At 39.6% G+C, this 27,929-nt stretch overlaps 2 protein-coding genes and 2 pseudogenes across 2 annotated transcripts; 2 read left to right on the top strand and 2 right to left on the bottom strand.

The window, feature by feature from the left end:
- Nucleotides 1-27,929, bottom strand: part of LOC143847925 (disease resistance protein RPM1-like) — a 100,049-nt pseudogene that overhangs the window by 67,154 nt on the left and 4,966 nt on the right.
- Nucleotides 474-5,555, top strand: LOC143848711 (disease resistance protein RPM1-like). The gene is made up of 2 exons (XM_077357704.1): nucleotides 474-3,639; nucleotides 5,374-5,555. Exon 1 carries the CDS (start codon nucleotides 625-627, stop codon nucleotides 3,409-3,411), a length of 2,787 nt encoding a protein of 928 aa, XP_077213819.1. The 5' UTR covers nucleotides 474-624; the 3' UTR covers nucleotides 3,412-3,639; nucleotides 5,374-5,555.
- On the top strand, nucleotides 8,049-10,885 carry LOC143848829 (disease resistance protein RPM1-like; annotated as a pseudogene).
- On the bottom strand, nucleotides 17,364-21,265 carry LOC143848712 (importin subunit beta-1-like). The gene is made up of 3 exons (XM_077357706.1): nucleotides 21,005-21,265; nucleotides 17,907-20,329; nucleotides 17,364-17,796 (listed from the first exon to the last, which is right to left on the bottom strand). The coding sequence occupies exons 2-3, from the start codon at nucleotides 20,327-20,329 to the stop codon at nucleotides 17,598-17,600; spliced, it is 2,622 nt and encodes an 873-aa protein (XP_077213821.1). The 5' UTR covers nucleotides 21,005-21,265; the 3' UTR covers nucleotides 17,364-17,597.

Below are 27,929 nucleotides of genomic sequence, written 5' to 3'. Positions count from 1 at the left end.
AAAGTTTCACATAGAGCCTATTGTCAAAGCTTCACATGGAGCCGTTGAGTTATTGACATTTTCAGAAGCCCTCCCATGTGGTATCTAATCTAGAGTCCACTTCTAAAGGGCAGCTCATCTTCTTTGAAAAATATTTCTTCCGACTTTTGCTTTTGAACGACCTGGCCTGTGAGCTGGGCTCCTCTCTGTTTTCCTGACCCTTCATTTGTTTTAAACTTCTCTGTTTGACTGGTACAATTTCCCAAAAAGCAATCCACTGCCGATGGGAAGCGTAAATAACAACAGTGGGCTGTTAATATCAAAACAGAAGGTGTGGATTTTTACCTCCCTTCTAGAAATATCCAAAGCACAGGGAGTTGATATTTCCGCTCCCTTTTAGACCAATCCACTCCAAGGAAATATCAATTTCCTTAGAATTTTATAAACTGGGTTTCTTGTTTAAGAGAATTTTATAGTATCGCTACCCTTGGAAAATTAACAGCTAAGTACATAATAATAAAAATAAAATATTAATATGGACAGGCTGAAATACCAAACGCGGTTTCCATTTGACAAGACTTAACAGAGTTTGTTAAATCGAAAGAAAATTTCAAGGTTGAAGGTTGAGGGAGAGAGAAATATAAGATGGCTAATGCAGTTATCAGTGTATCGGGGGCAGCCATGAGCTTTTTGCTTCAAAAATTAGCCGAGGAAGCATCGTCGTTACAAGGAGTTCGTGACGAAATAGATGAAATCAAACACGAGCTTGAGAGCATGCAATCCTTCCTCAAGGATGCTGAAACAAAGAAACATTTGAATGAAGGCGCCAGAAATTGGACTATGGAAGTGAGAGACGTGATGTATCAAGTGGAGGATATCATTGATGAGTTCATGTATCGCATGGAAAAGCAACAAATAGGCCACGGGTTTAAGATGGGTTTTCTCCACAAAGCAATTCACTTCCCTCGAGTCATTTATGTGAGGCATCAATTTGCTACCCAACTACAAGTCGTCAAAAAAGAGATAATTGAAATTTCAGAGAGGAGAAAGCGATACGGTCTCGAGAAGATCGAAGAAGGATCATCTTCAAATGATGATACCCAAAGATGGAGTCGTTATGCAGAATCTTCATTATTCGTCGAGCAAGATGAAATGGTAGGAATCGAGAAAAATAAGGACATGCTGGTCAGATGGTTGATAGCAGAAGAACCACAACGCATGTTATTTGCGGTGGCTGGAATGGGCGGTTTGGGCAAAACCACCCTTGTCACTCAAGCTTACAAGAGCCAAGCCGTGAAGAAGCATTTTCACTGTCATGTATGGATCTCTGTTTCCCAATCTTATCGAATTGAAGAGCTTCTGAAAAGCTTGATCAAAGAATTATTCATGGCAAATAAGGAGGCTGCTCCTAGAGAAATTGGCATCATGGATTATAGACAACTAGTTGAGACGATCATCAGCTATTTGCGAGGAAAAAGGTATGTGGTTGTTCTAGATGATGTGTGGAATGTAGATGTTTGGACTAGTATAAATGTTGCATTTCCTGATGATAGATGTGGAAGTAGAGTCATGTTTACAACTAGACAAGAAGATGTAGCTTCTTCTTCTACTTCTTTAGGAGGAATTGGAAGCCATGTTTTCCACCTCGAGCCTTTGCATGATGATGAGGCTTTGACCTTGTTTTGTAAGAAGGCCTTTTGGAACATCCCTGAAAGAAGATGTCCGAGAGAGTTGGAGCCCTCAGCTCAGCGCATTGTAGGAAAGTGTCAAGGCTTGCCACTTGCAATTGTCGCTGTAGGTAGCCTCATGGCACTAAGAGATAAGACCATGCTGGAATGGAACAAAGTCGAATATAGCCTAGGTTATGAACTAAGCAACAATCCAATGCTTGAAACGGTGAAAAAAATATTGTTGCTTAGCTTCAATTATTTGCCCTACTACCTTAAACATTGTTTCTTGTATTGTAGCATTTTTCCAGAAGATCATCTAATTAGCAGGAAAAGGCTAATCAGATTATGGGTTGCAGAAGGTTTTGTAGAAGAAAGGAGAGGGTTAACGATGGAAGAGGTAGCAGAAGACTACCTTAAGCAACTCATTTTTCGCAACATGCTGCAAGTTGGAGAAACAAATGAATATGGAAGACTGAGAAAATGCAAAATGCACGATCTCATGCGTGACTTAGCTCTATCGACATCTGAGAAAGAGAGGTTTTGCATGGTATATGATGGGCAAGAAACAAGTGTGAGTAGCAGAGCCCGCCGCCTGTCAATCCATAAAATTAGTGATAATATTCCATCAAGCGTGAGTGCATCCTATCTTCGTTCTTTGTTCATATTTGATAACGACACTATTCCATCATATACTTTCAAAGAAATCTCATCAGGATTTAGATTATTGAGGGTCTTAGACCTTGAAAATTCTTTAATTCAGAGTGTACCAGACACAGTGGGTGATTTATTTAATTTACGGTACTTGAATTTAAGATGGACTGCAGTTGGGGAACTTCCGAAAACTTTGGGGAAGCTCTGTAACCTTCAAATTCTGGATATCAGATGGACTAATATAGAGAAGCTACCATGTGAAATATTAAACCTAAAGAAATTGCGGCATTTATTAGCATCACGAAATCGTCGTGTACACACTCCAATTTTTGGTTTTTTCACTGGCCTGCAACCTCCTATGGGAATATGGAAGCTAAGAAGCTTACAGAGTCTTTATTCCATCGAAGCAAAAGGGGATATAGTTAGGGATGTTGGGAACTTGACCCAACTAAGAAAGTTTGGAATTTCAATGGTGAAAAGGGTAGATGGAAAAGAGTTATGTGCCTCCATAACAAAGATGAAATCCCTTCTCATATTGCGTGTAATGACAACCAATGAGGAAGAAGCTCTTGACATAGAATCATTATCTACTGTTCCACCCTTCCTTCACAAAATCTCATTGTACGGGTATTTGGAGAAGCTACCACACTGGGTTGGCACCCTTGATAATCTGATGCATTTGACTTTGTATTGGTCTCGGCTAAGAGAAGACCCACTTGCTTCCCTCCAAGCATTGCCTAATCTTGCCAAACTTATTTTAGTTAAGGCATACATTGGGCAGGAATTGTGCTTCCATGCTGGAGATTTTCCTAAACTCAAGAAACTACTTTTGCAAGACATGAATCAATTGAACTCTATAAGGATACAGGAGGGAGCAATGCAGAGCATAGATAAACTATATCTGATTCGTTGTGGGGAGTTGAAGATGTTGCCATGGGGCATTGAATACCTTACCACCCTCAAAGAGCTATATCTACAGGAGATGTCAGATCAACTGGTTGTGAGGCTACGCACAGATGAAACAGGAGACCGCTCCAAGGTTTGCCATATCCCTAAAATCCTAAATTTCTTTTGGATAGAAGGGAAGTTGCATTCTGAAGACTTGTCATAGAGTTCATTTTCCTTGCCGCTAAAGCCCTATTTAAAGGTTGCTTGCCTGGAAATACAGTAAGGTTGCTCCATTGTGACCTGGTGGTCACGGGTTCGAGTCACGGAGATAGCCTATGCAAAGCAGGGGTAAGGCTGCGTACATCTAGCCCTCCCCAAACCCCGCAATGGTGGGAGCCTCGTGCACTGGGCCGCCCTTTTACCCGGAAATACAATGAGAACGCAACACAAGGTAATTGTTCGTCAAAATACCTTCACCATATTCTTTTTCTTATTCTCATTTTTATTAATAAAAAATGTAAAACATAAGCTTTCCATAGTAGCTGTAAGGAAAATTGTTGTACCTGCAAACTCAATACAGCTTTTTCAGTGTATGTTCCCCATCTATGTATAGATTGAGTTTGGTATGTATTTCATCGTACAAAGATACTTGTTTTACCTTTTCAAAAAAAAAAAGGACACTTGTTTTAGATTTTAAAAAGATCAAATAATTCAACAATTTTTGCATTATTCAATTTAAATGCAAAATTTCTAAATTAAACCCAATTTTTCTCAATTAAATCCAAATTTTAAAAATAATTTGTTAATTTATTTTCTATCATTTTTAAATATTGTTAGAAATTCAAAATTAATGTAAAAGTCTGGTGAAAACTGAACTCAAATCCTTAGCAAGCTAATCACTTATCCATCCTTCCATGTTTTTAATTGTATCTTATTTAGAAAAAAAAAAAAGTGTTTATATAGCAGATAGACATGTTACAAATGCAAAAACATGTCCTTATTTATCTAATATTTGCCTCACCAAATTATTCCCAAATTCGAGCTAACTAAGATTGACATGAGTGGAGCTTCTAGCTCCTACCTGTACTGTCATGGAACAATTCTTTTATGGAACTTTATGCTCCAATGCCAGTCATGTACTGCTACAATGTGAGAGAGAGACCTTCAAGCACCTTAGAGGATTCTGGGCAGAGATGCCCTGTGTTGCAAGAGGGGCTGCTAGATGCAACGTTCCTTGGTTCTCCGATCTTCGCATTAAGGTTGGGGCTTGGTCCTTGGCAACATCTTATTACTGTCATCTTTAGGATTTTGCTAGGGTTTTTCATTTCTGCCTTTTAGGCTAGGAGGCATGTGCTCCGCTTGTGAGTTCCTTCCCTTATCATATATAAAATTTTGGAGGTCCGCCTGGGGCCACATTCTTTTCCGGGTTTAAAAAAAAGCAGCTTAGAGGATTCTTCGTCTTCGAGTTGAGCATTGCTCTTCCATTCGAGGAACGTTATTCACTACAGATATGGATTGGTGTTATTCATTGCAAAGTCTGTTTCACCAATTTGAAGATGGGTTTGAATTACTTCAGCTGGTTTCTTGATAATTGGTTGGCTACTTCATTTTCGATACCCCTCTGTCACTAGATTGGGCTTTGAATAACTTTGCCACTATTTAAGCCTATTTTAAGGTTGTATTTCATCTGATTTCCATTGATGGGTTTTCAGTAATAGATCAAGGATAGAGCTACTCGTGTGTTTTACTTACAAGGTAGATATGTTCTTGGATGGATGTAGATCCTTCAAATGTGTGAGTTTAAGGTCTCTATCCAAATTTGATTTGATTTCTTAGGTTTCAGTTTCTTATTCTCTTTGTAGAGGACTAGTTTTGGAATTGGCTGATATTCTGAATTACAATTTGAAAATGGGGTCGCAATTTTACTGTCTCTTCTTTTGTTGAGATGAATTTGGTGCATTGTTTGAAATAAATATTATCTAATGTTTTCATTCTGAGAAGAATTTTTTCATCTAAATTTTGATGGTCAGTTGAAAAAATGATATAATCTTGTAGGGCACCTATTTTGGTTGTCATGTGTTTTGGCCTCCTTGTCACTTGAAAACATATATGAATTCTTATCTAGCCAGTCTGAAGGGGTGTTGTATCTAATAGATTTCGTGATACTTTTGTATTACATTGATAGGATCTCTGATTAAAGTTGATCGGTTTCACCGGACATAAGGATCATCCGGTTGATGATAAGTGGAAGAGGCTCTGTGAGGGAGAGGATGAGATTCAATTATGATTTGTAATGAAGAATCCAAGATTGCTTGGGCAGACTCCAACTAAAACTTTTAACATGGTCATGAGAACTAGTCTGGTATTATGAACCATGATCACTGACCTAGGCTTTGTTGTAATCAACAGTTGATTGAACCATTGTCTGGCTTTCTGAACCATGATCACTGACCTAGGCTTTGTTGTACTCTCATTTACTATAGAGGTTCACAAGGAATTATATGTACTCTTACGATTAATAAGGAAAACTGGTAGAGATATGTGAGAACAAACTGTATTTATTTGAAACATTACATAGTAGGCCCCACCTTCTATTTATCGATCCGGACCCTCTATTTGATAATCCCTATGGTGGATATCGAATGGCCCAAAAATCACTGCAACTGGACTAACATGACATACTAGTAATGTCTTTGGGGTTCGATTGACCTGGTTTTTGGGCCATTGTAGATCCAAAATAGGGCATATTTGATGAACGATCATGATCAGCTAAATGTTGGACCTTAAAATTAAAAAAAGCACTTTCTAAAATGAACTTGTGATCTATACCGGTTTGAAGTGTAAAAGAGAAATGACATATTTGCTGCCCCCTTTCTAAAACGAAAGAGGCTTTTGTTTTACTAGTACTTTGTAAGCCTAGTATTTTCCAAAAAGTATTGTACGGGCAACAGCATAGAATGATCCAAACCATCCATTTGATGGACCACAATGTAAATAGGTTGTGCCCAGAAAAAGATTTCCATAGCATGATCTCCCCCCATTACATATAGAGGAACTGCATATTATGAAAGCCTCAATAGATCGGAGGGTTGGGATCATCGTATGGAAATGATTTTTGGCCCGCAACCTATTTACGTTGTATCCCATAAAATGGACGGTTCAGATCATCTTATGGAGTGGCCGTCCAGTACTCTTTGAAAAATACGGACAATACAGGCTTACACCATATAAAATCTCCTACTATGTAACCGCAATTGCTAGTTTAACTAGGACTCAATCACGTCAGCCCAGCGTCGGATCCAACACCATGCACGGGTCGACATTGGCTCTAACAGGCCCCGACCCCTCTAACGCTGTGCTCGAGTATACGTTGACTGTAACAGGCCCCAGACCCCTCTGACGCCGTGCTCGAGTTGACATGGACTCTAACAGGCCCATCATTTTCCATTGAAAAAGGGAGAACGTTGCCTTTCACATTAGGCTGGCCCATCACTAGTTTCGGATTGGGTATGGAGCACGCCACATACGCGAATTGGATAGTCACGATCAGAAATGTTTTGCAAAAAATACCCTCCAAATTTTGTTAATGGTAATTGTTCTATGAAGGGTATTTTGGTTAAAACCTCTTTTATCACTTAATGAATCGGATGGGAATGTGATTTCACTCGATTCAGTCGTTTCATTTCATGCTTTCACGAAGGAAAAGAGAGAGGAGTTTTAGGGTAATTTATTCTTTGATAATACTTATACATTATATCCGTTTATGTAATTTTGATTAGTTTTATTGTTTACAAGCAGTATTTTACACATAGATTAAACATAGATAAAATTTTAATTTAGTTCAAGAAAATGCGGAGAGACACTAATAGTGGACTGCCATTCTAACTCTTTTAAAAAAAAATTGTTTACTTAGCTTAGTGGGACATAATAGGACACTCCGATGGACGGTCCAAATTAAGATGGATCGTGATCATGACGTGGAAAGTAGGTTCCGAAGAACAATCCGACTCTGACTCCGACCCGACCGATATATAAATTGAATGGATCGTGACTATGACATAGGTGGATCTGACCCGAAGTGGATCCGTTGACACCCCTAGGTTTCGATACTTGAATGCATGAGGGAAAATATGAGCAGGAAAAAATACAACTAGAGCCACTTACTCAATGACCAGAGCCATTTATTTTCCAGGCATTACTGTGGATGGCCGTGGAGCAAAATTTGCCTTCATCAGACGATTCTAACCCTCCAATTTGTGGCCGCTATATAGGACAGTGGGAAAATTAAAAGCGGAATGGTCTATATTCATCAATAAATTGAAGAGTTAAAATCATGTTGTGTGGGTGAATTTCGCTACAAGTCCCATGACTCCCATCTATGGCAGGGTCCGGAAAATGAATGGCCTGGATCATTGAGCTGGTGGCCCCCATTCTTACTTTTGCCCGTTCATACATGTTGTGTACCCTTGTAGGTCGTAGCAACTTGTGATTCACCTTCCCATTCCTGAGGGTAGAATTGCCATTTTTGCATGATTTAGTTGGTGGCACTTTTAATTGAAGTGGGAAAGCAATTAGTGGATTCAAAGGAAAATAAGGGAGGGAGGGAGGGAGCAATAGTGTGTGATGCAGAAGGAACATCGAACAAAAAACAGTCCACACATTTTTGCTCGGACAGGAATAGCGAATTCTTGTTAGAGCAGAAGAGACTCTGAATTGCAGAATATTTGAAGGTGGAAAAAAGAGTGCAGAAATTTCAAGGTTGAGAGACTGAAGTAGTTAAGATGGGTGATGGTGCTGTGAGCTCTTTTGTCGGGAGTATACCGGGGGCAGCTATGAGCTTTTTGGTTCGAAAAATAGCAGAAGAAGCATCGTCGTTACAAGGAGTGAGCGGGGAAATAGATGAAATCAAGCACGAGCTAGAGAGCATGCAGTCCTTCATCAAGGATGCTGAAACAAAGAAACAATTGAATGAAGAAGCTAGAAATTGGACGTTGGAAGTGAGAGATGTGGCATATCAAGTGGAAGATATCATCGATGAGTTCATGTATCGCATGGAGAAACAACAGAGATGCCATCAATTCATGATGGGTTTTCTCCTCAAAGCAATTCACCTCCCCAAGACAATTTTTGTGAGGCGTCAATTTGCCACCCAAGTGCAAGTAGTCAAAAAAGAGATTCATGGAATTTCAAAGAGGAGAAAGCGATACAGTCTTGATAAGATCAAAGAAGAAGAATCTTCAAATGATGAGATTCATGGAATAGCGAAGAAGAGAGAGAGCAATACAGTTTCAAGAAAGTCGAAGAAGGATCAGCTTCAAATGATGATAGCGAAAGATGGCGTCGTTATGCAGAATCCTCATTATTCATCCAGGCAGATGATATGGTAGGAATCAAGAAAAATAAGGACATGCTAGTCAGATGGTTGATGCCAGAAGAAGCACAACGCATGCCATTTACGGTGGTGGGAATGGGTGGTTTGGGCAAAACAACCCTTGTCACTCAAGCTTACAAGAGCCAAGCCGTGGACAAACATTTTCACTGTCATGCATGGATCTATGTTTCTCAATCTTATCGAATCGAAGAGCTTCTCAAACGCTTGATAAAAGAATTATTTAAGGCGAACAAGGAGCTCGCTTTGAAGGAAATTGACATCATGGACTACAGACAACTAGTTGAGATGATCATCAGCTATTTGCGAGGAAAAAGGTATGTTGTCGTTTTAGATGATGTGTGGACTCTGGATGTTTGGTCCAAAATAAGTGTTGCACTTCCAGATGATAATTGTGGAAGTAGGGTCATGCTTACAACGAGACGAGAAGACGTAGCTTCCTCTTCTTCTTCTTTAGGAGGAATTGGAAGCTATGTTTTCCACCTTAAGCCTCTACATGATGATGAGGCTTTGGCATTGTTTTGTAAGAGAGCCTTTTGGGATATCCCCAAAAGAAGTTGTCCAAGAGAGTTGGAGTCATTAGCTCAACTCATGGTGGGAAAGTGTAAAGTCTTGCCACTTGCAATTGTTGCTATAGGTAGTCTCCTGGCATTGAGAGATAAGACCAGTCTAGAATGGAAGAAAGTTGAAGTTAGCCTTGGTTGGGAACTAAGCAACAATCCAATGCTTGAAAGGGTGAAGAACATCTTGTTGCTTAGCTTCAACGATTTGCCATACTACCTAAAACACTGTTTCTTGTACTGTAGCATTTTTCCAGAGGATCATCTAATTAGTAGGAAAAGGTTAATCAGATTATGGGTTGCAGAAGGCTTTGTAGAAGAAAGGAGGGGTTTAACGATGGAAGACGTAGCAGAAGACTACCTTAAGCAACTCATTTTTCGGAAAATGCTGCAAGTTGCAAAGACAAATGACCATGGAAGAGTGAGAAAATGCAGAATGCATGATCTTATGGGTGACTTAGCTCTATCGACATCCGAGAAAGAGGGCTTTTGCATGGTATATGATGGGCAACAGGCAAGTATGGGTGGCAGAGGCCGCAGAGCCCGCCGCCTATCAATCCATAAAAACAGTGATAATATTCCATCAAGCATGAGTGTGTCTCATCTTCGTTATTTGTTCATGTTTGTGAATGACACAATTCCATCATCTACTTTGAATAAAATATCATCAGGATTTAGATTATTGAGGGTCTTAGATCTTGAGAAATCTTTAATTCAGTTCACTAGAGTTCGGGAGCTTCCGAAATCTTTGGGTGATTTATTTAATTTGCGATACTTGAATTTAAAGTTCACTAGAGTTCGGGAGCTTCCGAAATCTTTGGGGAAGCTTTGTAACCTTCAAAGTCTTGACCTTAGGGGGACCGAGATAGAGAAGCTGCCAGGTGAAATATTAAAGCTACAAAAATTACGGCATTTATTAGCATCGCGGCTTTGTGATAAGATCTTCACAATTTTTTGTTCAATAGCTGGGGTGCAACTTCCCACAGGAATCTGGAAGTTAATAAGCTTACAGAGTCTTTCTATCATTGAAGCAACAGGGAGATAATTAGGGATGTTGGGAACTTGACCCAACTAAGAAAGTTGGGAATTACAATGTTGAGAAGGGATGATGGAAGAGAGTTATGTGCCTCCATAACAAAAATGAAATCCCTTCTTGTTCTGCGTGTAATGACAACCAATGAGGAAGAAGCTCTTGACTTGGAATCATTATCTTCTCCTCCACCCCTTCTTCACAAAATCTCATTGTGCGGGTATTTGGAGAAGCTACCTCACTGGCTTGGCACCCTTGAGAATCTCACGCATATGATTTTATACTGGTCTCGACTAAGAAAAGACCCACTTCCGTCCCTTGAACCATTGCCTAATCTATGTTACCTTCTTTTAGTGAAGGCATATGTTGGGCAAGAACTATGTTTCCGTGCTGGATACTTTCCTAAACTCAAGAAACTAATGTTGTATGACATGAGTCAATTGGATTTTATAAGGATGGAGGAGGGAATAATGCAGAGCATAAGAAAGATAAGTTTGGCCCGTTGTGAGGAGTTAAAGACGTTGCCTTGGGGCATTGAATACCTACCACCCTCAAAGAGCTGAAGCTATGGGAGATGCCGGGGCAACTGGTAGCGACGCCATGGACAGATGAAAGAGGGGACCATCTCAAGGTTTCTAATATCCCCAAAATCGGAAGTTTCTTTACGACAGAAGGGAAATGGCATCCTGAAGACCTGGAATGGAGTTTTTCTTTCTAGCGCTACAGCCCCATCGAAAGGATGCTTCTCAAAAAATAAAATGAGAGTACAGCACGGCACATGGTAAGTGTTCTTTAAAATGCTTTCAACACATTCAGGGACGTACTCAGGAATTCGATCTATGGGTGGTGAGAAGGCGTGAGGATCATAGAATGATTTTCATAAATTTTGTATTATCTTTTTTATGGATAAATTTTGTATATCTACCTTCACCTAATACTTTAGATGGATTCTGTACGGTTTTTTGCTATGTTTAGACATTAATGGAAGTTATCAAATATCACATGAGCTCTACACGGATCAAATTCTTCTTAGATAGATGATCATTCTTACTTTGTTCTATGAGCAGTTGAAATCAAATATCCACCATTTTATGGTTCAACCAGTCGATTAACATCTCGTTGTATGATAAGCAAAAGATTCACAGACATGGTTAGCTTCTGGTTACCTTTTGACAATGTTCTATCACAGGTTTATATTCACCATAAAATATTTCATCATTCTCAAGTTGCCTATTTCAGGGGAATTATAGATCTGATGTTCGAATCAGTCTTATGAATCACACTGGTAGTGAAGAAAACAATAAAAAGTATCTCACTGTTTAAGAAGTAGGAGGGAAGGCTTTACTTATTTAGTAGTAAAGGGTAAGATAAAGGAAAAGCCCGGTAAGCAGCAAGGTGAAAGAAAGGGACTGTCCAATTTGAATCGATCTCAATTGATCCCTCATTACTGCTCATAGGAGAAGTAATAGAGAGGGATGACAGGAGGAAATTACATCTTTGTTTTCATTTGAAAAACAAGGGAGATGATTTTTTTCACCCCACTGTAGGATTATGCGCCCCCTTTTTAAAGTGAATTGTAGCAGACTCAGACTTAACGGTTTTTTATGTCAAATCACGTTAACAGGGGGGGCGCATAATCATAAAGGGGTGATGAAAAATTCATCTCCCAAAAACAATAGGGGTGCCACTGGCCAGATTCACATACCAATCGGATCCAAAATTTACCCTTTTATGGAATCGGATCTTGATTCGGACTATTCATTTTCTACCAAATTCGTGATTGAGTCCGGCACATTGACACCCCTAAAAAGAACACCAGAATAACAAGGGTTTTCAATTGATTAAAGAAAATGAATAACAGAAATTAAAATCCCTAGAAGATATGTCATGAACAAAAGGGGGAAAAAAACCCAAAGAAGAGTGAGAGGGAGGAACATAACTCACCTTTCACTGATCCTGATTCCTGACCTAAAAACCCAAAAAGTTGCAAACGTCGCCTAAACGATGGGAAGATGTGAGAGTAATGGGAAAAATCCAAAAAAAACGTAACCCTAAATCAAGTTATCAAAGAAATCCAGATTTCCAAGGGTTCAATTCATCAATTGCCCCCTCAACACCCAGGGTTGTAAAATAAGGGGCCCACCTCATCAATACATTGAGGTATGAAATAGTGGGCCCCACCCTTTGAATGGGCTTGGTGGACACCGTGGCACACGCCCCTTAAATGGTGGGTCCCATCCGATGCATGGTTTTGAGTTGAGTTGTGGTCTGATGGTCTCTACCCAACCAAAACCATGGTTTGAAATTTCGGTTTCGTAACCAGTTTCGCCCTCCTCCCAAACCGAAATTTCGAAATTTCGGTCGAAATCCCTTACACGCTAATAAAAAGAATATTTAGTCATTATCGAAATTCTTGAAATTTCGGGATAATTAAAAAATAAAAAAAATGGTCAAAATCCCTAAAATTTCATACGAAGTTTCGGTCGAAATTTAAAACCTTGGTTCAAGGTTTTAAATTTCGGTTTCGGTACCTATTTCGGACCCCACCGAAATTCCGAAATTTCGAACCTAAATTTGGTATTTCGCAAAATATCAAATTTCAGGAAATTTCGGTTTCGGTCCCCTCCGAGATTTAGGTAGAGATGGTGAGCCCACTCATGGGTGTAGGGGTTTCTCAACAACATTTCTAAGGACTTGTGGTCGCAGTTCCAATTAGAGCTGCACATGGTTCGGTCCGGTTCGGTTTATGGGGATTTCTTGAACCAAACCAATCCCATCGGTTTGGAAAAAATCCAAACCGTAACCAAACCGATGGGGGGTATAACCGAACCAAACCAAACCAATTTTGACCGGTTCGGTTCACGGTTCACGGTTTATTCATTTTTTACTTCAAATCACTCCAAATATCTCAACCATATTGAAAAAGACAACTAACAAAATGAAAAAAAAATAAAAAAAATCAAGGCTTCTGAGTTTCATGATACATTTACAAGAAGAGGCTTTTGACACCCCCTGAATGAAACCCTGATAAACCAAAACAAAATCCTAGTGAGATAATGGAAGAACCCTAACCAAAACCGAATGAAACCCTAAAACCATAACTGGAATAGAAACCCTAACCAAAATGAAGAGAAATAGCCTGAAAAAAAAAAAATCGAAGTGAAGAGAAATGTACCTGTTTCACTATTTGAGTGTTTGAGGAGGATTAATAAAGTAAAATAAGTGCCCAATCTTCTTCTTATTCTTCTTTGGCAATAACTCACAGAGGATTTTTTGGTAGAGAAAAAAACTCAGCAAAAAGCATAGTTGGAGTTATAGGAGAGAAAAAACTTAGCGAGAAGTCGAGAACGAGAAGAGAAGTTGGCTAGGGTTTTTTTGCTCAAAAGCCAAAAAGTAACCCGTATTGTTGTATTCTTGTGAATCTAAAGGGAAGTGATATATTATCCGCCCCTTTTCTTTACTTGGGACGCCCAAAATAAGTATAGGTGGCAATCTGGCACGTCGATTTACAACACTTTATAAATTATAACCCAAATGGCAAAAATGCCATCGGATCGGTTCGGTTTTACGGATTAAAAATCAAAAAGCATAAACCGAACCGATCCCATCGGTTTAGTAGAATTCATAACCGTGACCGAACCAATGGCTAGAAAAACCGAACCGAACCAAACCAAACTGAAAGGCCCGGTTCGGTTCGGTTTATCGGTTTAGCCTGTTATTTGTGCAGCCCTAGCTTCCGATGGAAAGATCTGATCATATACATGTGGAACAAGGAGCCCAGAATGTGTATGTTAACATTTTTCTCGTTTTAAAATTTTAATTGCAGAAATAGATTCCAAACAAACTCTTTCAACTTGCAAGAATGCATGTGTTTATCCCCTAATCTTCTCTCCAAGTTTTCAATTTCTCATAAAAGCTCACATTAGATTCCAAGCCACCAGTTTTTTACTTGTATTGTCATTTCAACTTTTTTGTTTTTCATATCTTCCACGACTTCCAAATTCTTTCAAGAAATATGACCTTTGCCATGAGATCCTTCTCTTTGGCTTTCAAACCACAAAGGCCCATATCACCGGTCATGAGTCAGGACACACGACCAACCCCCCCATTACCCTTTTTTAGTCTATCATGCAGAGAAATAAAGACAAGAACCAGACACAGACATTGTAGTTGGTAGAGACGTCTGGACTTCAAACTTCTAAGTTTTTAAATCTTCATAAACTCACATTCAAATAGACAAAAGGCCGTTAGACTTGCACTTCCAAAATCTCTATTTCCTGCATATGCTGGCTACATGTACAAGACAAAATGGTCATGCTCAACCAAAAGAAAAATAAAAGATGCATGACAAAGAAGATGATGATCCATAATTAATTATTTTAGGACACATGATCATTGATATTTTACCACATAAATGATGGGTACTTTTTTTTTAATGGTATAAATGATGGGTACTTATACCTGTTTTATGTGCCCTTTTAATCATAACCCACCCACCTGTTACATAAACACATTCTTAAATATTTATGCTAATTAATAAAACGGTTAGGTGGGAAAATTAGGGTTAAACACTTTACCTGTAGTGCAAACCGAATTAAAAAAGAAAAAAGAAAAATCATTAGAACATTATTGGAATTTTATGATTTTGATCAAATTTTCCTCTCTGTTTGGGTCTATAGATGGTAATTAAATTTAGACATTGATGAGAGAAAGTTATTAAAACATATATAGATTTTATTAATTTCCATCAAATGCCTTTGTCAGGCTTTTAATTCAGTTTCCTTTCCTATGAAGTACTAAAAATTACCTCCCTATCTCTCCATTCACGAGGTGGCTGGTCTGCCGTGCCACAGACCAGCCGCGAAATGCCTTTTGCAATGGACGTTAGCAATTCCCATGTTATAATTAGAATAGCCCACCTGTTTACAGTGGAAATACCTTCATTTTGACTCTTACAAAATTGCTATAACTTCTGTTGAATGGGACATAAGGCAGCTACTTTGACAATGACATGAACTTGTTTTTTATTTTTTTATTTGGTCGGAGTATTATTGTATTATAGAATGACAGCTAAACAATTGATTCCCTTGACTTTACTGTGAAATACATATGGAACATGGAAGGAACCATATAACTTCACAAAGAAGCAACCAACAGAAGAGAGAGACAGGTGGGAATGCCATGGGATGAAGATATCACCACAGGATGAAACATGGATTGATACTATCCTTCATATTCTATTCTCTCCTACCCATTTGTTAGTTTATTGCCACTCCTTATTCACATCAACTTATATATAAACAAAGACCCCATCATCCAAAACCCCCCAAGAGTTGTTCTTCACTCATGATGATGGATCCTCATTTTTCTCAGCTCTCATGGCCAGACTACAGTTTCTCAGACTTACATCCAAAGGAAGTTCATCCACATGGACAAGACATGGCGATCCTGGGTGACTTCGAATTTTCCTCTTCATTCACTTCAACAGAATACTCTTCTGACATTTCTTCAATCCTGTATTTCCCCACCATTTACTCAGAAGGGCTTCCTATTCAAAACAACATGTCCCCTGCTTCGATCGACGATGGCCTTGTCACGTTCCCTACAGAAGAGATTTCGTTGAATCTACACGAATTGGATCCGATTTTAAATGATGATTTTTCAAATTATGAGATTGAGGGATGGATGGAGGAGAATTCATATTATTTTCCCTTACAACACCTTCCTTTTACTGAAGAACTGAGCATTTGTTGGCCGATCAAATCAAGTGGAGCATCAATGGATGGGACATCATTCAATTCATCTTTAGTCTGCCCACATGACGAAATGGAAGTTGACAATCAATTAAGCATTCTGCATCTGCTCAAGGCTTATGGAGAGGCCCAGGAGAAGGAATTGATGGAGCTGGCGGAGGTGATTGTGAGGCGAATCTGCGAGAAGGTTAACCCAGTCGGGTCAACCATGGAGCGTGTTGGGTATTACTTATTTCAAGGTTTGGACAAAGAGAGTGACTACCTAAAACAAGAGGCCAGCAAGAATTATGAAGCGGCATTCCATGCCTATTGCCAGATATGCCTGTACACGAGGTTTGCTCACTTCACTGCCAACAAAGCAATCCTCGAAGCAATGCCCGAGGATTTTGAAACAATACATATTGTGGATTTCGACATGAGAGAAGGGGTTCAATGGCCACCCTTGCTCAAGGCTTTGGGGGTACGAAAAAGGGTGCGGATAACATCGATAAACTGGAAGAAGAATCATTGTAGCAATACCCAATGGAGGTTTGAGGAGACCCAAAAGAGACTCTGTGATTACGCGCAGTCTCTGCGAGTAGGATTGAAGGTGGATGAGATGGATATGGAGGAACTGTTGACAGAGAAAAGAAATATTAACCGAAGGGGTAGAGGGAGAGAATGGTTGGCCTTTAATTGCATGGTGGGTCTTCCACACATGGGGTTGGAGAGGAGCAGAAGGCAGGTATTGGAGTTCTTAACGGTAGCTAAGGAGTTGCTGAACAACTCTGGTAAGCACTGTAAAAATACTTACAGCAATATGGGAATTATAACATTTGGAAATGGGCAGGCGGTGGAAATGAGTATGGGAAATGGAAGCAGTGGTTTTGGGTCTTTTTTTGAAGGGTGTTTGTTACATTTCCATGCATTGTTTGAATCGATGGAGTGGCATTTTCCTCCCCAACTTTCTCTAGCAAGAACAGCAATGGAGTGTATGTTTGTGGCGCCTTCTGTCTCTTCTCTGGCATGCTTTCGGAAGTGGGAGGAGACACGAGAAGCTGGTGGACTGCACTCAGAAGTAGGATTGGAGGGATGGAGATTGAGCAAAGAGAATTTTGTGGGGGCTAAGGAAATGGTGAGAGAAGGGGAGGGCCTTTATGACGTGAGAGTTGGAGGCGAGAATGATAATACAATGATCTTGGAATGGAGGGGAATTCCATTGGTGAGAGTTTCTGCATGGAGATGAGAAGAAAACAGAGAAGCTTCAGCTCACAAAGAAAAACAAAAGACAATGAAAAGGAATTGAATCTCATTAATGTGATGAATGTATATGATGTCATAATGTATAGCTCGCTACACATACACAAGTGTATTTCAAGAAATATTAATTGAATTTTTTGTGAATAGATAAGATAAAATAACAATGAAGATTGACTGTCCTGAGAGAGAGAGAGAGAGATTAACTTTAGGAACCACAAATTAGTGGATGCCATAACTATTGGAGTTCAATAAAAAAGCCATTAAGTGACAACAGCGCCGCTGTCCTTTAGACAAGGACCCAAAAGAAAATGAACTGAACTTGCATCAATGTTGCACAAAACTACCTTCACAGCCATTACTTCTTGACTCGAAATAGAGATCTAGGAAATGAGCCTTACAAGCATTAGATAGGGAAGTTTACCAACCTATATCTTTACCTCAGGAAACCATAACTCGTCCGATCATACCCTTAGTCCAAGTTGCGGTCTCTTTCAACTGGTCATCATCAGACTCAAAGCACTCTCCCAAGAAATCCATGTGGAATGTGTGGTCTTTGAGCAATATCTTGATGTTTGGTCCGAGCGTGTCCGCAAGGTCACCCATCACAGCAACGGCGGCTTTTGTCACCCCTTCGTCCCTACAGACATCAATTATAAGTGATCACTATAGTTATACTAACACAGCAATCGGAATTTTCATCTGATGCAAACAGGGAACTGGAAAAAAGCATGCAGGGAGGCAATGTACCTTTCCTTATCTTTAAACACAGCTTCTACAAACTGCAAGAGATGGCCTGCATAGGGAACCATCAGTTCCGATTTCGAATTCTTAAAACCTTGGAGTATACCCGAGTAAGCTTCGAATATGCAGCGTCTGAGTTGGTTCCCATATTCAATCATTTCCTCATCATGAGTTTCCAAGTGAGCACAGTGCTCCGATGCTCCTTGCAGCATCGGCATAGCATAAGGAAGGTATTTATCAAAATGCTCGTTAATGGCAAGAGCAATGTCTCCAAAGCAGGAGAATATGGGAGGCTTGACGGACCGATGTAGCATGGCATTGGAAAGGTTCTTGAGAAGATGAGTCATGATATTGTCACAGAAAGGAAGGATCTTATCGTCCAATGCACGACAGACATCACCAACCACCCCAATTGAGATAGAGCAGACCTGATACTCCTCGAAATTCTGTAAACCGATCTCCAAATACTTGTAAAACTCTGGCATGTACTTTATAAAATCAGCGCCAGTGGCATAGGCCAGTGCCCCAATAGCAAGCATTGCCTCTTCATGCACTGTCGAACTACGGCAAGCAAAGACTTGAAGGAATAAGACCATCATCTGATCGGCTGACTGGAGGAGTGTGGGCTTTGTATCCTTGGAAGCACTCAATTTTTGAATGATAACCATGAGGACACCACAGAGCAAAGCTTGCAAAGATCCTTGTTTTTCTCTATCATCTGAGGAAATGATCTGAAGTTCCATTGTCTGTTGCAATTTATTCGCGATTACAGGAATGAGTTGCGCTATAATGTGGGATGCCTCAGAACTATTGGCACATCTAACTACCTCATTCAAAGTCTCATAGGCTGAAGTTCTAAGCCTGGAATCATTAGCATCAGTACGCTCTGCAGCTGAAATGAGAGAAGCGATGATGTCATGAAGGTAAGGTGAGAGGAGCGAGGAGCTTGCGCCTGCATCCTCATACCCCTGGGCAAGATTGTAAATGGCACCACAAACCTTATCAGCTACATTTGGGGCATCTTTAATACTCTCCAGCAAGACCGCCATAACCCGTGGAAGGTTTGCAGTAGTTATAACAGAAAATCCACTACCTGGGGAGTGTAACATCTCAAATATCCTACCTAAAGTCCAAGCTGTTGTGTCCTTCACATGACTATTCCCATCCTTCATCGCAGTAAGCAGGAAATCTAGACCCGCATGAACCAATGGTGAGAGCTTTTCAATCGATGGGCCTTCAATTATGGACCCAAATGCATAAGTGGCAGCTTCACGGCTACGCCAATCTGTCTTTAGTATGTTTGCCTCCACAAAAGGCATCACTAGGGGCACAATTGCATCACCAACGGTTTTTGCAACAAGTCCCAGACAGGTCCCACCAGCCATGGACAAATTCCAAACTCCGTCATCTTGGTCTTGATCCTCCTCCTGTTTAAGTAATGTCTTAAGCAACATAGGAACGAGCAAAGGCAAAGCCTTTGCAATGAAGTGAGAATGAGAAGCACTAGAGACTTCAATCCCTCTACTTTCATACTCTTCTTGAGTCCCAATCTCTTCATCACAGATGGCGCTCCAGAACTCAATAGCTTGGAGGGCAACTGACTCCTCATCCCCCTTCACTGCATTCGCAGTCAGTTCAAACAAAGCCTGCATGTAGGGCTCTAACACCTCATAGTACATAGATGAGATTGAAACGAGACACTCAAATGCAGCTTTTCTGATTTCCGCCTCTTTTGACATAGCTGTCTCACAAACAACCTTCATGATATAATTCCGTTCCATTTCATTCTCAAAATTGCTCTGCGCAAAATCAAGGGCATTGTACAGAGCCCTTGTCGCAGCAAGCCGGACATCAGCACTGTGAATTGCAAGATTCATCCCTTGAACAACAGCGGTGAGGACGGAATTCACTTGCTCTTGTTCGAGGTCTTGAGGGGATATCTCTTCACAGACATAACCAAGTGTCTCGAGAGTTGCCTGCTTCAAAGAAGCCAAGTCTTCTTGGTGGGTCATGTTGGAGAGAAGGCAACCGATGAGTTCATGCCACTCTTTGCGCGGGATCTCAATCGAGGAGATCTTGGCAATGACTTGGGAGGAAGTGTGACTTGCCTCTCGCACAGACGAACCCAACGTCCTTAAAAGCAAGTCTTTGATCTGTGATTTGAGAGAAGGGTCAATAGCGACCCAATGCTGGACAAGCTGCTCTTTCCTAATGGCGTCTTTTGCATCTAGGGAGTTTTTGAGTATGATACCAGCAAGCCTACGGGACTCAGGAGGCTTGTCATCATTAGAGAGCTCAACAGATAGGGAAAGCAGGAAACCAGGTAGGTTTTGTTCCTGAAATTTCCTAAGGTTTTCTTCTGCCACAGTTCGGACATTGCCATCGGGCGATTGTGCAGACAATAAGATCTGGGTAATCTCCATGGCCATCTGTCATCCAACATGATACAAAAAACAAACAAATTAATACACAATTTTTCCATTTTTAACGGTACAAATAAAGACACACATATCAAATACAAGATGATACCATTCAAAAAAACAGAATCAGATACAGGATGATACTAAAATCTGCCAAAGATAAAAGGAGAAAAGCTGGCAATTAAATGTATGTGTTTTATCATCAGATCAAAGAGACAACAAAATGAAGCAAGAAAGAAGCACAACCCTAAATCTTAGAGACAACACAATTTTTTCCTTTTTTAACAGTACAAATAAATACAAAAAAAATATAACCATTCAAAAAAAAAAATACAAATATATCAAATACAAGATGATACTAAAATCTCCCACTCCATATTTTTTATCATCAGATCAAAGAGACAACAATATGAAGAAATAACCAAAACCCTAAGTCTTAAACCCTAAAAACCCTAGAAAATGTAATCGAAAAATAGAAAATCATATCAAATAAATAAGATACAAACAGGAAAGATTACTGCAAGAAAATAAATAAAAAGAAGAGAAACTAGAAAGTGAAAACGCTGATTTCGAGAAAAAACGAGGGGGTTTGAGAGAAAACCCTAGAAATGCGAAGAACAAGATAAGGATAAAGAAAAGCAGTAGATCTGAGAAATTTTAGTTGTAGAATGATGAAACACATACCTTAGATCGGAATCTGAAATAGCAAAAGTGAGTTTTGAGCTTCTGTTGTATTTGGACGATGAGATGAGTCTCGTCTTTATCACTCTTTCTCTCTCTTACTATCTGATTATCGAAGAGGAGAACCGGAAATGGAAGGAAGAGAGAGAGAAGGGTTTTATAAATGATTTTCGAACGGTGGGAACGAGCGGGAGGATGTCAGGAGAAAAGCCAGCCACCCTCTTCCCCCAAACCCTAATTTTTATTTTTCAAATTACCCTTTTTTGGCCACACGATTACAACACACGTGCCACAAATTCTCAACACGCTGTTGACATCGGGGTTGCAACTCGGGTCGGGCTGGTCGGGTTTTGAAGAACCCTACCCTACCCGAGAAATATCTCGGGTCGGGTTTTTTCATGTTGACACGTTGTAGAAAAAAAAACAAATGTTCACACCAAAAATCTCTAAATTTATGTAATCAAGTGTAAAAGTTTAAGAAGGAAACTATATTTCCACATCACAAACATGATCACCTCAATGAAAACAACTATATCAATATATTGAAAAATAATTTGCTATGTTATTCAAGAGATAATTAAAAATATCATAGTACACCTACATAAGTCGGATTGGTTTTCGGGTTTGTTTTCTTTAAACCCGGCCCTACCCAAGATTGAACTGGGTTTTAAACTAAAACCCGGCCTTACTCAAGACCCACGATTTGTAAACCCGACCCATGCTATTTTCGGTTGCACCCCTAGTTAACATACGTCTCTCTCTCGACCCGGTTCCACCCTAACATATACGGTTCCACCCTAACATATATTTCCTTTGTCATTCGTTTTCTTTCCATGAAAAAAAATTATTGGAAAACCTTTTCATGAAAAATTTTTACTAGAACTTTTTTTTTATGCCCTTGCTAAGGAATAAATTGCAATCAACTCAAGCCTGACCCAATTTTAAGGTAAAAGCTCAAACCGAATTCTCAAAAATCAACCCGTGCTGCATAGCATGTGTGAGGCACATTAGTTTACAACACTTGACAGAGTATTTAAAGGAGTGGCCAAATCTTCCTATTTTCTTTTCATCAAAGTAATAGCACTACCTATTGCTTGGGCCAAATCTATTCTGTTATTCTAGTTTGTTTCGGCATTTGAATTATGGGAGGGATGGAGAGTTATATGTAATAGCAAGGAAAGCCTCCCTTCGGTTGTGCACCCCCCCCCCCCCCCCTCCCCCCCCCCCCCGCGCGCCAAATTGTATGATGAAGCTAAACATTGATGGTTCTAGTTTTGGCAATCCTGGGCCAACCAGTATTAGGGGTGTGCTAAGGGACTCTTTGGGGGGAGTTATTTGTGATTTTTCTAGGCCCGTTGGGTTAAGCAGAGGTGAGGACTTTGTATCAAGGTCTAATGTATTTGGAGAGAAATAGTTTGGCTCAAATAATAGTGGAAGGAGACTTGATTAATGTTATTAGGTGGCTCAAGGGTTCTTCGGATCCTCCTTGGAGATTCACCCATTTCTTTGATGAGATCATAGGTAGATCTGAAGGCTCCTCTCTCACTTTCTTGCATGTGAGATGATCTGCAAATGGGATTGCCAACAAGCTTGCTAGGGATGGAGTACATAAGCAAGAATTAGAGTTATTTGGTTTTGTACCACCTGGATAGGGCTCTTTGGTATTTTATGCTTTTGTATTTCTATTTATTCCTCTCTTTGTATTGGTGGGGTGGACCTGCTTGTCTTACCCCTTTTTAATGAAATTTGCTACCATTCAACAAATAAAAATAAGGTGAGGGTTATAATATAATTAGAACTTTGAAAGAAATTTCCTATCTTGATCAAACAATCCTCATGGTGCAATAGTTTGAGATTTAAAGCTTTGGATTTCAATTCTCAAAGCTATAAAACCTGTCATGTGATTTTGAAACTATGTGATTTTGAAACTAGTATATCCTTTTAAGCTCTGATTTAGGAGAACCTGCACTCATTATATGATACTAACCGCCATATTGATGACATACAAATGGATTGGTATGGTAATAAATGGCAATCCACATTCAAGTCCTTTAACTCAATGGTTAGGGCCAAAGTGTCACACAAGGGATGCTTGTTTTCTTTGTTTAGAAAAAAAATACAGGGTTAATATTATTTTTACAATATTTAGTAATAATTTATTTATTTATTTTGTTGCATATGAGCCCTTGAGAAGAATGAGTACCTGATAAAAACTAAGGGAAGTGATAAATGTGCTCCTTTTCATTACTTGGAACACCCAATTGCCATGTATCTATGACTGCAAAGGGGTTGATGATTTAACCGACCTGATTGGGGCGTACGCTGCAGCTAGGTGTTTGAAGTAATGAAAAGGGGCGCATTTATCATTTCCCAACTAAAGCGGGGGATGAAGAAAAGGGTTTTTTTGTTAACAAGTACCCCGGGTACTCGTGAAGGTGCATTGAAAATGTAAATATACACATTGTTTGAGAAAAAAGATTCAAAAGCCATGTAAATTTATTTTACATTTACATTTTCAATGCACCATTTGTTGTACATTTACATTTTCAATGCACCTTAAAGAAAACCCTAAAAAAAATGTGTACATTTACATTTATTTTACACCCAAGGGCACTCGTTATCAAAACCCTAAAAAAAATTATTCCGATTTTTTTTCTTCAGTGGGAGTGATTTATTTGATTTGTAAACGCATGTGGGTGTGTTTTATTTACACCCCCCTCATCTCAACTAGGGGTGCAACTCGGGTATGGTTTGATCGAGTTGAGGCCAACCCTAACTCAACTCGAGATAGTATTCCCTCAACCCTAAACCAACTGTATCGTTGGGATGGTCAACCCTAACCCAACCCGCTTGGAAATCTCTCAACCCTAACCTAACCCATCTAACCTGAAATCGAGTTGAATTGGTTCAGACTCACCTCGGGCCAAACAAAAAACTACAATAACTCAAAGAAAATCATGATAAAATTAGAAGATGGAGGTCGGGTTCGGTTCAGATCGAGTTGAGGCCAACCCTAGCCCAACCCATCCTTCAACCCGAGCCTAAATCAGGTTGAACCCGTCGGGTTCGGGCAGACCCCAACCCAAGTTGCACCCCTAAATTCTCAAGATTGACTGTCTGCTTTTTTCTCCTGTTTTTGTTTCTCGCTAATGAATAGTTAACGAACAGAGAGTTTCTCTGTTTCCCTCCCCTCCTTATCCTGACAGAAGAGAAATATGAAGATGCAGGAAGAGCAAAAACCCAGGCACAAAATGCACAAAATTTCGTTGTTTCTATTAGAATATGATTCGGGTAGATTTAATAGTTGGATTAGTTACGCAGCTTAGTTAGGATTTAGTTTAGTAGTTGGACTAGTTAGGGTTTGGTTGTATTGTCCAATATTAGGGAAAATCCTAAACTTATCAGTTTTTCCATTAAAATTCTCACTCATAATATAAAAAAAATCCAGAGAGGATCAAAATCATGCATCACAACTTTTTCTTCCCTATAAATTTCAATCTAGCAAACTAGGCGTTCAACAATCTGCGCAGATAGAAAATATTTTCTCTACACCTATAAAATATTTCCTTCTAACCCTTCATTTGCCTTTTCTTCCCCTTCTCTCAACATTTAGATTTTATTCAAAATTGCCTCCATTTTTTTTTTTCTGTAAAAAAAACCCTCTTTTTCCAAACCCTTTTCTTTTGTTAATTTGGATTACAACACACAGCTATTGCTTGAGGATACAACATACAAATATTTCTGTTTATTTAGCCTCAGCTGCAAGGTATGTTCTACTTATAAACATCAATTACATTGTTTTCTTTCATGCCACACCAAAGGGTTTATTGTCTTTAGTTATTGTTTTTTTTTTTCAAGTTTGTTTTGGGTCTGAATATCTCTAACTTTTGTTAAATTTTTTTTTGAATGGTAAAGATAGTCAATGGTAGTTGGATGGATGTGTTTATAGGGAAAAAAAGATTATAAATTCTATTGTGATCTGGATCAAAAGTCGGAAGTTGTGTGGTGAATATAATGTCATGGTGGATAGCATGTGTTCTCCATACTATTGTACTTGCTATTTCTATGCAACATTTTACCTGTTTTGTGTTTCAATCTATATGTTCTATGTAAGTGTTCATCTTGTTGGGTTAACTTTCCTGATTTTAATAGACTCTGTGGGAAACCCCCTGTCGTGACCTTGCACGACATGACACACCACACACGTTTAGGACTCTGCTATTATCGCCCCTGCCTGTGCCGTTGAGTAAGGCCCGAACTCTGAAAGAACCACTAAGGTTCCAGATCAGTGTATGAAAGTAAAATAATTTTAGCTTGATGCTATGAATATAGAATGGGTATGTTATCATTAATTTTAAAGGCGAAGTGCTCATAGTTATTAATTGATGCTCTTGGAGATTGAAATGGCGACACATGGGGTTATCCAATTCAGGGAGCTGGAATCCAGAGCGGGAATTTAATCCAATTTTCAGTCCAACTCAATCCTTGGATACCAATTCAAGTTTGATAAAAGCCCCACAATTGATATTGGCGCCCTCCAAAACTTCAAAACAATCCTCTATCTTTATTATTGTTTATCTCTTTACATGGGTTCCCCCCGATTCTCACTTAAACCCTTATGTCTATCACTTGCTACCTTCTAAGTCTCCCTATGGAGACTGTCCTACATCAATAGCTTTTGCTAACTGATTTATGTACCATTCACAACTAGAAAATGGTCCTCATGAACTTCTTTACAACAAAGCCTAGGTCAGAGATCGTGGTTAAGAAAAGTCGCATGTTGCTAATACTGGTTTGAGTGGCAATAATCATACGAGACAATATTCATTTGGCATGTTGAAAATTTTAGTTGGACCGTGAAATCTAGAAAATCTTCGGGGCAGTCTTGCGTTGGCCACTACAAGTCATAACATCAATCTATGGCTTGTAACATAATATGTTCCAAATAATTCTAAGCTTATAAAAACCAGCATCGTCACAATGAAATCAAGTCAATAGAATGGAGACACTAGCATCATTCCTCCTCTCAAATTTGACAAAATGAAGGTGCCTGCCAAGATTAGGATTCTTCCTCCTTGTACCATTCATAGACCTCTTCCACTTAACATCAGCCGGATGATCATTGTGTCTTGAGAAATAGAGCAACTTAGTCAGAGATCTTATTAATGCAACACAAAAGAAATACCAATTATTTAGAGAATATAGTAGCTATGGTGGCAGTTAAGGAGAAGTGTAACAAAAAAGGTAGCTTCCAGCAATCAATCAGTTTCCCAAGTATTTTGGCTCCTGTTCATGCACTGGAGCCCTTACCAAGTATTCGAATCCCCTCCTCAGTAGCTAAGTGGGAGCCCCCTATCTAAGTTAAGGGGGTAGAGCAGTTATCATATTTAGTGTTCCGTATAGGCTTGTGTGTGTGTGTGTGTGTACTCTGGTGGTGCTATGCTATATGATATTCAGCTTCATATAGGTATAGCCCTGAGTAAGGGTGAAGGCCACCTGGTCGTATTACTTTCTCTTATAATACGCTGCTTACTATACTCTAATGGTGCTCCGCTTCACTTAAGCGCTAATGTTCTCTCCGGGTGAGATTTGCCCACCTACCAGATCTCATCGGCAGCTCCCTTGAAAATACGAGCCTTTTTGGGGCAAAGATTATACTAACCCTAGAATAGAAGGCATTTTGGCTATTTTGATGAAAAGAAGCCGTGAAGGGGGTATTTTACCCCTGTTTCTAGGAACATTTTAGTCCCCAGCAGTTTTTTTTTATAGGCAAGCTGGGGTTAGGCGGGACCCCTACCAGAATTAGATTAAGAATCAAAGAAATGAGAGTTACAATCGGGGATAGCTAGAGCCATTGGCATCATTACAAATCATATTCACAAGAGGGGAGGGGACAGAATAAAGATCACTATCCATGCCTTTGATGGGGCAGTTTCTTTTGGATAAGAGGTCAGCAGGGCAATTTGCTTCTCTCCAACAATGAGAAATCTTCCGTTCTTCTTTCTCTATAAGGAGGGACCTGATTCTATCCAGGGCGGCCTTTTTCCTCCAGGGACACTTGACGTCTCCTTTTATAATCTGCACAGCATTCATGGAATCCGATTCTATCCGCAGTTTAGTGGTCTCTTTTTCTTTGGAAAGGACGAGTCCTTGCAGGATAGCCTCAAGTTCAAGGTCATGGATGGGACTGGGTTGAGATTGGAGGGAGAACAAGGCCACAACGTCACCATCATGATTCCTCAATAAACCACCAATCCCAGCATCTTCCTCCATGAGGTGGGGATAATTACCTCGCCATCATGATTTCTCCAGGGCAGGCTTTGTCCCAAGCAGTTGTTGAAGGCAAAATTACCTCTTACGAATGAGGGTAGGGAACAATGTTGAGATTGCAACGACACCTATTGTCCTCACAGATACAATGTGAAGCGTATGTTTTACATTTTGAATAAAACAGATAATCATGATAATAACAAGAATAAGAGTATTTGTATATGATTTAAATCATTTTGACAAACACTTACCTTGTGCTGTTCTGTGCTGTGCTGTACTCATTTAATTTTCTGGCAAGAATCCTTTCGACGGGGCTGTAGCGGTAGGAAGAACTCTATGACAAGTCTTCATATACATAGTTCCTTTCTTTCACAAAGAAACTTCTGATTTCGGGGATATGAGAAACCTTGAGACGGTTTACAAGTTCATTTGTCCGTAGCCTTGCTACCAGTTGGTCTGGCATATGCCATAGATATAGCTCTTTCAGCGTACTAAGGTTTTCAATTCCCCAAAAGCAGAATCTTCAACTCCCCACAACGGGCCAAATCTAGCCTTTCTATGCTCTGCATTGTTCTCTCCTCTATCCTTATAAAATTCAATGGAATCATGTCTCCCAAGTAAGCTTAGAGAAGCCTCTACCATGGAAGCACAATTCCTG

Source organism: Tasmannia lanceolata, unplaced genomic scaffold, assembly GCF_043159265.1.
Source record: "Tasmannia lanceolata isolate RefF3 unplaced genomic scaffold, GAP_Taslan_0.1 ptg000016l, whole genome shotgun sequence".
Lineage (NCBI taxonomy): Eukaryota > Viridiplantae > Streptophyta > Magnoliopsida > Canellales > Winteraceae > Tasmannia > Tasmannia lanceolata.
This window is presented reverse-complemented; position numbering and strand designations above follow the sequence as displayed.

Coding starts and splice junctions, on each gene's coding strand:
- LOC143848712 (XM_077357706.1), bottom strand. CDS start 20,329: ATGGCCATGGAGATTACCCAGATCTTATTGTCTGCACAATCGCCCGAT. Junction 17,797..17,906: donor GTGTTTAAAGATAAGGAAAG/GTACATTGCCTC, acceptor TGATGTCTGTAG/GGACGAAGGGGTGACAAAAG.
- LOC143848711 (XM_077357704.1), top strand. CDS start 625: ATGGCTAATGCAGTTATCAGTGTATCGGGGGCAGCCATGAGCTTTTTG.